The sequence below is a fragment of the Centropristis striata genome, chromosome 14 (assembly GCF_030273125.1).
Source record: "Centropristis striata isolate RG_2023a ecotype Rhode Island chromosome 14, C.striata_1.0, whole genome shotgun sequence".
In the NCBI taxonomy this organism is placed as follows: domain Eukaryota; kingdom Metazoa; phylum Chordata; class Actinopteri; order Perciformes; family Serranidae; genus Centropristis; species Centropristis striata.
This window is the reverse complement of record NC_081530.1, coordinates 15272572-15285688: the sequence shown is the minus strand read 5'-3', so window position 1 is coordinate 15285688 and position 13117 is coordinate 15272572. Positions and strand designations below refer to the sequence as shown.

General features: G+C 37.9%; 1 protein-coding gene across 2 annotated transcripts in view; it reads right to left on the bottom strand.

Moving 5' to 3' along the window:
• The window catches only part of LOC131985566 (electrogenic aspartate/glutamate antiporter SLC25A13, mitochondrial), a 51503-nt gene extending 39403 nt beyond the window's left edge, over positions 1-12100 (bottom strand). The window contains exons 1-4 of one of the 2 annotated variants that reach the window (XM_059350746.1): positions 12028-12100; positions 9471-9524; positions 9167-9309; positions 3174-3289 (exon numbers count right to left, since the gene is read on the bottom strand). In XM_059350746.1, the coding sequence (XP_059206729.1) occupies positions 3174-3289; positions 9167-9309; positions 9471-9524; positions 12028-12039 (325 nt within the window). In that variant the 5' untranslated portion in view covers positions 12040-12100. Of the gene's footprint in view, positions 1-3173; positions 3290-9166; positions 9310-9470; positions 9679-12027 lie in introns of those variants that run through there. The other variant, XM_059350745.1, reaches the window with a different exon arrangement.
• Between the last annotated feature and the right edge of the window lie 1017 nt (positions 12101-13117).

The following is a 13117-nucleotide window of genomic DNA, read 5'->3' as shown; positions in this document are numbered from 1 at the left end:
GGCTAAAAATTTTGGGTCTGATTAGTTTATATATTGTGTAGTTAATGTTTAACACTTCTCTGTTTGGATATATTTTTTTGATGCAGTGGACGCAGGATTTAATATCTTTTTTTGGTCATTTTTGGGAAAAATGGAACAAGGCACCTCTGATAATTTGCACATGACCTGGTTTGCATAGTTGTCATGTGGATTTTCCATATTTATACACCACATTTTCACATTGAATTGCAATTTGGCTTTCAGAGGAAGTATTCAGGCCTTCCACTCAAATAAAAGTAGTAAGTGTAGAAACACTTAATTAAAACGAAAAGTCCTGCACTAAAGTAACAGTACTTGTCAGCAAAATGTATTTAAATTATCAAGAGTAAACCTATGTGTTATAGAAGTAAAGCAATGATTATATATATATACATTGTTATATTACTAACATAAAATTTAGTAACTCAAAACAGTAAATGTACTTAGCTGCAATCTGCCACTAATCTCCTGTGTTGATGTACAGTATATTAAATATAGACAGTTTAAACAAAAATCAGAAAGAAATGAGGCTAAACCAAAACGTATTTTCTAAATATCTTTTAAATTATAGTTAAATTATAGTTAGTTACAGTTCTGTTTAGGTTTTACACACGGCCCACTTTTAAGGCTAATGACCACACATGTACAAGGCCTTCACTTCCATAGAAAACCTCTACATATTATCCTGTCTGAATGTTCATGTTTGCATAACAAACAATTATCAAATACTTCTTCCTCTTTTTAGTTTGCTCTAATAAAGACCTCAAATCTGTGGGTACAAAGTCTTGTGAGTCAGGTCTTTACAAACAGCATGTGTTTCCTATCTTGCGGTTAACATTAGTAATTATTTGATTTAGGGGAAAAAAAAGTCTGTGACTGTTTGTGACAAAATGTCAACGTCAATCTCCAGAACACAATTCTGCTCTGATTGAGACTTAAGTTCCTCAACTCTAAATCAGTCTTGAATGACACATGGCAGAACTTGTTTGAGCTGTGTCGGCTCTATATTCAGAGGGAAAGCCTTTTTCTTCTCACTTGTGTTCCTCCTCTGCCTGAACCCTCTAAGCCTCTGCAGCCAGCGGAGTGGAGAGACACTGAACATGAGTCCTAAATTACAGCCTTACTAAAGAAACAAAAACAAACCAATAGAGCGACCTGTTTCTTATTACCAAACAAGCCGCGCTGAACGAGTGCAGAAAGGAAAGGAGGAAAAGAAACAATTTTTTTATAAAGACAGACAGGGAGGGAAAAAGAGAGAAAGAGAAAGGTGATATTTACTTCAGCTCACCCTTACCTTCTGAAGGAAGACAGCTTGTGCATTGTTTTTTTACACTTTAATGAGGCAATAAATATACAGCCTTTAACTCTTTAAAGGAGAGGCCGCTCTAGAGCCCGCCGTTTATATTATCAGCTTTTATAGACCTGTCAACACTCAGTCCTCTTTACTTTTTTCTTTTTTTTAATCTTCCTGGCTGAGGCACAACTGCATTTCATATGCCATGTTACGTTGCAATTTTTATGAACTCGACATTCCACCAAATTACGCATTTATTTTTTTAAGTGCTTAAGAATTCAGAGCCGCCTGTACTTAACAGAAATTACTCAGGTTATTATCAAATAAAAATGGCTTTACAGAAAAATGAAATAAAAAGAAATCAGAGTACAGACGTTTACTGCATGGGAAAAACAAACGGGCCTTTAATGCGACGTAAGCTTCAGCTATTAATGTTTTTAATAGGTAATAAAGAAAGGAGACTATATTTTGTGCCTTGGTGAGGCTCTTTAATCTAATGAACGGCAAAGACTAAAAGGCAGCGAGGAGAAAAAAGGGAGCATTCTGTAATGTATCACAATAAAGCAACTTTGACAAGTCTATAATCTCAGTCACAAGTTATTTGCTTTTGGTGAAATGGTAGGCCGATGCAAAAGTGGCAGACACTGTAGTCAGTGTTTGTGCATGGCATGATGTGTGGTATGTTTTTCATGCAATTTTCCACTTGTATGTGAGTCTCATAACTCACAGGCATTGGGATATTCATTAACCTTTGGGAGACGCAGAAAAACAGCAGACCTTTTAATTGCCACCAAGACAACGTCACTCTAATTGATCCTTTTAAATATGAAAATTTACATATGTGCATATATAATCACCCGCAATGATCTTGCACCCTGTCGACAGCAACAATTAAAATGAAATTCACTTACTCTTCCCCTGTTTGCGAGCGGGATGTGTGCACTGCATTTCAAATCAAGCCTAATGTGCTAACGCCTCGCACACCTACAGAAGGCTGGCATTAGACTTGTTTAAATCAATTAGGCAAATGTGAAATAAGCAACGAGTACAAATGTCTTCCCTTTTCACCTCGGAGCTTCCAGGCATCAGAGTAATGGTGCCAATCATGCGAACGCACACACATACAGCTACCCACCCCCTCCTCCATCTTCATCATCCTTTAGTTACCACCAGCCCTCTCCACCTCCAAATCTAACCTTATCTTCTTTACAGACGAGGTACAGTACCACGTACAGTATTTTTGTTTTGTGGAGGCACCCATAACAGAATAGATGTGCGAAGGTCAGAAACTCACATAAATAAACAAGGAGTTTGTCTGAAAACTTCTCCAGTGGTGCATTTAAGAGAAACATGGCTGAACAAGTATTTGTTAAATGTCAAATGCACAGAAACAGAAATAGAGTTGACTTTAACTTTCAACTTTAACTTTTCAGATACATAATAACATTACAGATATTCATCTTTAAAAATATAAAGTAAAAACAAAAACCTCAAAAGTACTATAAACAATTTAAGTTATTGAAGATTGACAATCAAATTATCATAACAGTTTAGTATAGAAAATAATTATTTGTCTGTCGATTGACTGATCAATAAGTAAACTTATCGTTGCAGCTCTAAGGGCAAGGTATAATAAACACCAGAATATCAATATTAAGCAAAAAAAATCTTTATGTACCATAAGTAATCATGGCTTTTTGGGGTTTGTACTTTTCAATGATTAGTACATAATTCCAGGTCTGAAAAGCACAAAGCAGCACCTCCTATCTACATGCTCATGGTTCAGTAAGATGTTCTCTCTGCAAAACTGACAACAGTATTATTCTATCTCACCACATAAATTAATGACAGAGTTACTTACCAAAAGAGGTCATTCCGCTGCCTGCTTTATCAAACAGCAGGAAGGCAACCATGAAGAGGGAGTCTGGGGCGCACAGCACTGACTCGAATGCTACAAACTCCTGAAAGGAGATCAACCTGAGAGAAAGGTAGAAAGAAAGAGGATAGGAAGGACTGTGTAAGAAGTTTAATCGCTGTTATTTGAGTTGATTTATATATGTGTTATTCATGTTTCAAGTTCCCTGTATAAATACTTGTACAGGGACATATAATAACTATATAATAACTTGTACAGCTACATGTGAGACACAGTCTTTGATATTCATTTCGTCATATAATATTTAAGAGATTAAACCTGAGTTGCACTAATACAATGAAATATTAAATAAAATAACAAGCTATTTTAACACTGCATTAAACTATAAACTCCATTGTAATTACTGCCACACAGTGGCAAACCAGCACACTTAGACAACCTATCAATCTGTGCTGCGCGCAATTCAAGAGGCCTTTTATCCAGTAGTCTGTTATTGCATATGTAATGTCATAAACTCATCGAGTGTGACAGCAAGAAAATAAAACAATTTAAAAAGCTCAGTGTGTGTTCCCAGCCTGAGCTGGCAGCTGGTATAGAGAGAGCCAACTTTACACCAACAGAAAAAAATGATTAAATATGAAGTTTTATATTTTAGTGTGCCATTTTAAACAAGTAGACAGGAGAGGAGGGAGTTTGGAGCCAGTTAAGGAAATATAATTCCATTCAGTATAAACGTAATACAATATGCGGTTTGGAGTGAAAGTCCAGAGAAGCCATGGTGGAAAAAAAAAATTAAATGGGGAGCAAATTTGTCTGAATGAACACTGAAACCTAACTATGAGATAAATGTAAACATAGCACATTAGTTTGATTATACCGCTACCTCTCTTTCCAAGTTTGTCGGTGTTGATGCTATTTTATCTCCTCTCTCTTCATAGTAACACAAATGCCCACATGCATCATTAACAAGAAAAAAAAAAAAAAAACATAAACATCGCTATTGTGTGAACCCCATGGGAGAATCCTGCTGTGGGGAACTGGACCACGTAGTCTAGCCTTTATTTAGGCCCTGGTTCACAGTTGCTACAAGTCCATTATGAATTTCACAAATGGCTCTGATAATTACAGGACGGGGTCAGAGCTAATGAGCGGTCCCCGAGCTTCCATCTAATAAACCTATTTCAATTTCCAAAGGGGGGGAGAGCATGGAGAAGGGGAGGTGTGCAATGATTACATTTTTAATTAATTATGGTACTGATGAAATGTAGACATGATTGTTTGGACTATGAGTGTTTACATGTGGGTGCTTATGTGCATCCTTATATGTACTTACATGCTAAAAAAAATACTGTTTAGATGACTGAGAAGGAGAAGAGCCGTGCATTGTATTGTTAAACGTATTGTTTATCAAAATAAAAATAAAAATAAGGAAATATTAGTGGTGGGAATCACCAGAGGGCCCCAAAATATAATATTATCACAGTTAAGTCACAATACGATATTATTTTAAGTAACCTGATAACATATTGCGATTTATTACGATTTATTAGCTTTTTTTCAAATGCATATTGTGGCCCCAACGGAATTCTTTGTCAACATCTATTTTATCTAATAGGATAAAGTTTTCAATTAGTTCATCACACTTTTCTTACAGGAAAATGGGACTGTCAAGAGGATAGACTGACCAACACTGTCATAAATACGTAGCATGCACTTAACAAACTCAACTATCTGTATTATAGTCCAAATCAAACTTAAATTAAACAAAAACATTTCAACTGAAATTGCAATTTATTTTATTATTCTAGTACCAAAAAACTTTGTATTTGTATTTGCAATATTGATCATTTATTTTTTTTAAAACATTGATTCTTGGCGTCTCGATACAATATTGCCATGCAAAATATTGAGATATCACGCTGTATCAGTGTTTCCCCCAACACTAAGAAAATATTAATATAAGCGACTGCCAAAGTTTGTAGTCTGCAATAATGTTATTCTTCCCTTCAACAGTCCATGAGAAAAACACTAATAGGCCAAAACAGTACAATGATTCAGATTATCAATTTTTAGTTTTAGTAAAAACTCAGAAATAAATTCTGGTATTATGCTATCAGAACACTTACTTAATGGATGTGTGTGCTGGAGTCAGAGCAAGAGAAGGTGAGAGAAATATGGAAAGGGAATAAGAGTGAGCATAGAGTTTCTCCTCAGTGGCACATGAAATCAGCTGTCATTGTGTTAAAGGCAAGACTAATTGTTTTATTAACTAAGCAGGTAGCTCTTAAGAGCAGGGCCCTGCTGATGGCAAGTAGGTGGAAGGGGGCACAAAAGCACACTGCTGGGACCGTGGATCCACTGCTAAAAACAAAGCCAACACCGTTGCCGCTCACGCTGCAGGAATATTATCAAACTCTCCAATAAGGATCATTCTTTTGTGACAGATGTATAGTACACTTTGAAATTATACCTCAGAGAGGTTAATGAAAAGAGTTAAAGCAGGTACAGGCCGGAGAGCAAAGACTCAGTGAGCACTAGTGTTCCCAGACAAAACCGAGGGGAAAAAAAGTCAGATTTCTTCTTTTTCACACGCATCAATTTACATGCACGCTGTTCGTCCCGTCTGTGTTTTCCCAGACGTGGATAATCAGCATATTAGTGTAACTGAGAGGGCTGTTGATCATGAAGGGATTGGACCATGGTTTAGACCAGGGAGTCCAGACAAGATCCAGGGGGCATCTCCATAACACACACGAGAAACATTCCACATACTCATAAGCATTTACACACAACGCTGTAGCCAGGGATGAAGCTTATGATGGTTGATTAGCAGCGCCATGACGGCTGCAAAATGATTACCATGAGAGGGGGGAAGCCATCGCTTTTGCTATGCGGACCCAACCCCAACGAGACACTCAATAATCAAATCAACCGACAGCATCTTCCAACCATCAACTGCTATGGCACGTGTCCAGGGCTGCCCGATCCATGTACGCAGCCTGGGATGAACTTCGGAGACAGGGCTAATGTGATACTTCGGCATGGCATCTCTTGTGTACTTACTTTACTCTGCAGGATTTTGTTAAATCTTTAAACAGTCGCAGACATATCCGTGACATGTATCAGTTGAGAGATGTAGCACACAAGACATAAACAAAGACTTGATTCTAGCATGTGCTTCTACAAATGACAGCTGAATGATGTTTTCTGTTAGGATGCCAATACAATGCAATTTAAACTGTCTTCGCTACGTCTGTCCGGCATAAAAACTCCACCGTATATTCCATATATTTTGGTTTGTTTTTATCTTATCTTCTCCACCCGGCTTTTATCTCTGTCTCCTCTCAGCAGGCATCTAAATACACTCCTCTGAACCGAAAACCAGGCTTAGAAACATTGTTTACGAGTAACATAAATGCATGGTGTTGGTTAGGCCTGGCTGATAGAAAGACAGCTCTCCTTCGTTGATAGTAGTGAGAGAGAGGGGCCTAGAGGGGCTTCAATAATCCCCTGTCCCTGGCATCTTGGCATTGTTACTGACAGCCTTCCACCCACCTAGAGCGAGCTTACACACACAGATACAACCCAGAAACGCACACACAGATGAGTGCTAGCTGCCAGTATCTGTTCAGTTTCTAGGAGTGGACACCCACCAGTACAAGTCCAGAATACCCACAGCAGCTGGCAAACTACAGCAGGCTATTTTCCCAGCACGCTCCCTTAACAAAGTTTTTTTCCCTTTTTTTTCCTCCAAACCATCAAGAATCTATGGGGGAAGTTGGGTTTTTTCACACTTGAACAGATGATTCTATCAAAATATCAGAGGGAAGAAGGAATAGAAAAGCAGAAAGGTAGGGAGTCGGAGGGAGCCAAAGGGAAATGGAGGGAGCTCAGAGTGCATTATGGTATGTGAGAGAGTGTGTAAAGAAAGTGATAAGAGCAGAGAAAAAAAGAGAAGGCATAAATAAGTCGAGTGAAAGAGGAAGAAAATCTTCAAACCATCTTGTAGCTCGTATGTCACTGCACACATACCAAACATTTGATTCCTGGAAATTGAGACATCTCCACCCTCCAAAGTCTCTCCTCTCTCTCTCTCTTTTTTCCATCTATCTGTCTCTCTGTCTCACTGGGAGCAGCGAGAATAAGAGGGAGAAAAGTGATTTCCACATAACAGATTGTTACGACTGTCACTATATCCTCTGATTTACACAGTCGCAGGGAGGCAGACAAATGCATTTTCACTGTTTACATCCCCGCACATACACACCAAACCGCTCACACACACACTCAGACACACACTGGCTTCTAAGTAAAAATTCTCTCATACAGATCCAGCAGAAAAGTAAGCGAGCATGCTGCCTGCCATCCGACCCCCTGCTAAATCTATTACCCCTGACTCATCTTGTTGAAATGGAGTCCTATCTGGCAAAAACAGCAGCAGGCACACTAGCTTCAAATATACTACCAACCGAAAGTTATTGTTCGCAAACATATTTGCATGAGATCAGGCTAGCTGGATGAAAATACAGTCACTAAAGTGGTTTGTTTTGTCTTGCGTCTCGTTCTTTTCATAAGGTTTGCACGGATGAGTGCTTGAAAAACAATGCATTTTATGTTTCCAGCTACGGTGCTGATGTTGCCGCATCTCTACTTTTTTGTATCCATTTGTTTTGTGCTCGTGAGACACAGGTTTGCAGAGTAATCATCCAGACTCTTTGTCTCGTCAAATCATTTATCTATCAAAGTTCAGGAGGAAAATAACACATCACAAAGTATGAGCATCATGAGGCCTTTACAATGTCAACTGTAAAAAAGCGAATCACATCTAAACCTGGGTCTAAACAGACTTTTTTCCCTGTTTTGCCCCCATATCATTTCCATTCCCCTCCACAAAACCAAAATGAGGTTTAGATACAAAGCCCGGGCCATGGGTTCCTAATAGATTTACCCTGATGCCACGGCCACCATTTATCCTGCTCCAAAGCCGCACAATGCAACGGAGTGCTCCTGAATAGCACGGGCAATTACAGTGCATGTGTGTGTTTTTTATGTGTGAGTGTGAGCGTGCACGTGTGGGTGCTCTTTTTCCAATTCCAAAACCCCCACTACTCCATCTCACCGTCCTCTCCACACACACACACACACACACACACACACACACACACACACACACACACACACACACACACACACACACACACACCTTAAAGCAGATGTAATAACATGAAACTACGCAGCCATGTGCACTTTGCTCTTTGTAGAAGCCCAGGTGGTTACCATGGCAATGTGTTGTTTTTTTTTTTTTTTATCTTTTTTGACTTACCCTAACATTTTATTACCCATCATTATGTATCATTAAATACATACATATTAATGTAAAAAAAAAACAGGGGTGATGGGGATGGGGGGAGGAGTAAGTGTGAAATTGGGGGTGTATCTACAAAGAAGGAAACACCTGAAAGGGGGCTTTGGTGGTTTGATGTCTCTTTGCTATATAATTCAAGTATGAACATCCCTCTGTGAATGTTTTACACCAAAGGATTCAGTCATAGATTTGTTTATAAAATGCAAAATAACACTCGAAAGGTAGTCACATGAGATCAAAGGGATAAATAATACATGCACTGATAGCTTTGATAAGAGTCTTTCATAAGCTAACTACTTAGCAGTTGGCTTGATATTAATGAGAGGAGATACATTTGAGGCATAAAAAAAGATTCAGCATAGCAATTTTACAGTCAGATCAGCAACTTCTTCCAGATATATTTCCAAACAGTACAATCCTCTCGAGACCATCTGTTGTTAATCCTCTTTTTACATCATTTTGTAAAGAATCTATGGCTATATTTGCCCTTTATCAATCACATTATGTATGCAAGGATTAACTAATGGATTTTGTTTCCAAAATATATCAGCATCTTGATTCATGCTAATCATCAGATCACCTTATGTTAAGAGAGAAACATTAGGACACCAACCCATCTTTCTTCTGATCCACCACTCCAGCCAGCAGCTTTGTCGCCTCATCCGACAGCCGGATGTCCGTGTGGGCATGGAGGAAACGGCTCACAAAGTCCTGTGGTGACATGTAGCAGTCGTCATTATTCTTGACGCTGGCATACTGTAAAGAGAAAAAGAGATACAGACACAAGGAGGCACACTGAGCCTTAGAATTTGATTTAAAAAAAGAAACAAAACATATATCGAATGATAAGTGAAAAGCCTCTTTCATAAGAGATGAACACAAAAGAGGAAGCGGAAAATATATATGTAAAATCCTACCTTTTCAAAAATGGCTTTCAACTCAGTGGGGTCAGCCCTCCTAGGCAGAACTGCCTGCAAGACAAGAAGAGAACCTTTGTGAATACAACTTCCACACACAAAGCCCCACTTTGCATCGTTTGAAGAATGCTGTACAGCCATCGTTCTCATTGTATTATTTGAATACCTTTAGGGGCCTGAATATCTAAATGCATCAAGTAATTTACAAGCAAAGAGAAAGACTACAATAAAACTGAGAAATTAAACTGAATTTTCAGCTTGGAGACTCATTCTTGACCTGAGGAACACACATTTCAGGGTAATTAACTAAACTCAATGTTTACTTACTATCTCAGTCCATGGTAGGGCAAGGTATGTTTAAAAAGAATTGTGATACCAGTATCAATAGAAGTACCCTGAAATTGATGCCAATACCAATACAAGTACTTCATTTGATATCTTTTTTTATGTGAGTGGAAGCATTCAGCTGCGCAAAATGCCATTGCAACTGTTAACCAGTTTTTCCAAGTTTTTTTCACCACGTTTTCACACTAATCAAGTACACACTGAACTGCTAATTCCGTCAAATACACCATGTGCCACTTCAACACATCAGACTGTAGACATGTCACATTAAATCGAAAAACTATTGCACTGAGTAGTTACGAGTAAAACAATGTAAACAAACAATCTTTTTTAATATTTGGGTACAGAAAGCATTGCATACAAGTATTGTTTCTAGGTCACGATTGTTTGGATGATAAATTGTCCCACAAGTAATTGGGATAACTGAGAATTTCCTCAGAACTGATAAAGTTAGCATAAAAAATGTAAGTACCCTTTATAAAGAGCGATGGAACCCCACTGTTTTTTATGGCATCATGTTGACTATATTGTTGGTGACACAAAAATGCATGCTAACAGAAGCAAATTGTACGATATATGAATGTGACTTTGATAACCTTTGCTGACCTATTTGCTGAGTCAATATTGTAAATATTGAGACAGGCATAATCATTTCGCTGGAGATATTTTTTTAATATGTACTGGGTTACTTTGGTCAATACAGAAAAAGGTATCAGGTAAACTCTAGTCCATAGGCAATTGGCTTAGAAACTTCAAGTACTCATGAACCAAGTATGGAGAGTAGACTGGTAGCTGAAGAGGGGTGACTGAACAACCCAACTGCTCAGGGCAACTGTTCATGGACAGAACCCTCGCACTGACATCCCTCCATTAATATATATAGGTCCTGTCTACATGTCTGTGTAATGTGTAAAAATAACAACAGAGAGAAAATGGGATTAAAAAGGAATTATTTATTTCCAAAACAAATGTATTTCTTTGTAAAAGCTAGCAAGTTATTTAACACATACTTCATTTTGTTTGTCAGAAATGTGTTTCTTGTTTTCTTGTGGTGTTTTTCTTGCTTGTTGATCCTCTCACTTCCCCTCATATTTATATTGTGGCTCCTTAGAGGGTCCTGTTGTGTCATGTATTAGAGATTAAATTAAACCAGCTTTTGATCCATGCTGGTTGTGTACAAATAATGACAGTACAGTCATATATTAAATATATTAAAAACTAGAGCCCGACAGATATGGGATTTTTGAGACCGATGCCGATACTGACTTTAAAGGGGGAGAATTCATTGATAATATATATGTTGGCTGATATAGTACATTTTTGAGCTGGAATGAAAATAAACCTTTTTTATGTGGATTGTGCACTGCTTTTTCACCAGTCTGCAAATGTACCCCAAGAGCTTCTTTTTTCAACATTTAATTGAATAATATTTAACATTGCTATATGTTATACAAACAATTTGTGACATTATCAGCCAATTCCATAAATGTTAACTGAGAATATAACTGAAATAAATAAATAGCTAAATAAACATCATTACTGTTCAGTTTCAGTCAATTGCTAAACATTTTAAAAATAGAAAAAAGGTTAACACCATTTCTAAATCACGCCAAGCTAAATTGTCTACATTATTTTTTTTTTTACATGACGGCACACATCGGACACCATATACAAGAGACCAATAGGCCTTTGATAGGCCAAATATCGGCCGATGATATCTGTCAACCGATATATCTGTCTGGCTCTTGTAAAAACGTCATGCAGAAAACTTTCATGTAGTTTATGAAAAGGATGATTAGCATGAAGCTAACCAAGGTTACCTGTAACTACAACTGGGTTTACATCTTTTTGAGACACACCTGTAAACTGGAAAAGGGGCCTGAGAGGAGAAGCATGTACCAAAAACATAGACTGTATAAAAATAAAATTATTGCGCTTTGCATCACTTTTAAAAAGACAGCTCATTCCGTTTGAGTTAGAAACAGTTGGCTAACATTAACTAGCTAACACAGTAAAGCCTCAATGTCATTGCCGTATGGTCAGTGTTAACCTCTAGCACATCCTCTTAGCAGGCTAACTGGCATTAAACGAGCCCCCCTGGGCAGACGTCCTAACCGGGAAAAAGCTCCAGGAGAGGCAGTCCCGGGACCCAGCACATCGCCACAGCACCGGAGAAAGAGGAGAAATTAATGTTAAAAACTTACCTACTTACCTTTGTTGCCATGCTAGATGAGCTCACTGTTACCGGTCCCGTTCACTTCCTCCTGCGTGACGACGTTCCCATGGAGATGACGCGCCGGTGCAGTGAAAGGAGGATGAAAGAGGATCAGCTGCGCACGTGGTCGTGGGGCACGAGATGTCAACTGGTCGGAGCCATTCATTGATCCCATAATGTGTGTGTGTGTGTGTGTGTGTGTGTGTGTGTGTGTGTGTGTGTGTGTGTTCTTGTACTTCCTACATAGTGAGGACCGGAACACGTTATTAACCAACAGAGTGAGGACAATTTTGCAAAGTGAGGACATTTCGACCGGTCCTCACTTCTCTAAAGGCTTTTTGAGATTTCAGACTTTGTTTTAAGGGTACAGGTTACAATCAGGTTTATGTTAGGGTTAGGGTTGGGCAGTTGCGATGGTGAAGGTTAGGTTAAGGGTTAGGGTATGGGGCTGTGAAACAAGGTTATATAATATAATTATATAATAATTATAGTTAACGAAAACAAAACGAAATAAAGAAAACTAGAATAGAAACAACATTTTCGTTAACTGAAATAACAATAAAAATTAGAGTTTAAAAAATAATTAACTGAAACTGTATTGTGTGCTTACAAAACTAACTAAAACTAACCAAAATTATAGTGAAAATGTCCTTCGTTTTCACCATTTGTAAGTTTTTGTAAGTTTATTCATGAACATGAATAATGCAAAGGAAATAAAGGCAAAATTTACTGTGCTGTCTTTTAATCTGGTACCCAACAAATAGCCCATTACAAAAAAAACACTAAAACTAATAAAAACTAAACTAAAACTAAAGCATTTAAAAAAATAAATACTAAACTAAAGCTAGCAAACTCAATCTAAAAACTAATTAAAACAAACTGAATTTGAAAACAAAAATTCACAACCAAATTAAAACTAAAACTAATGGAAAATCCAAAACTATTATAACCTTGGCAGGGAATTCACTATTCCAATGACAAAGATAGAAGTACAAGAATGTGTGTGTGTGTGTGTGTGTGTGTGTGTGTGTGTGTGTGTGTGTGTGAAGGAGAGTTTCTGTCCCATTGTAAACTTATATTCAATGTA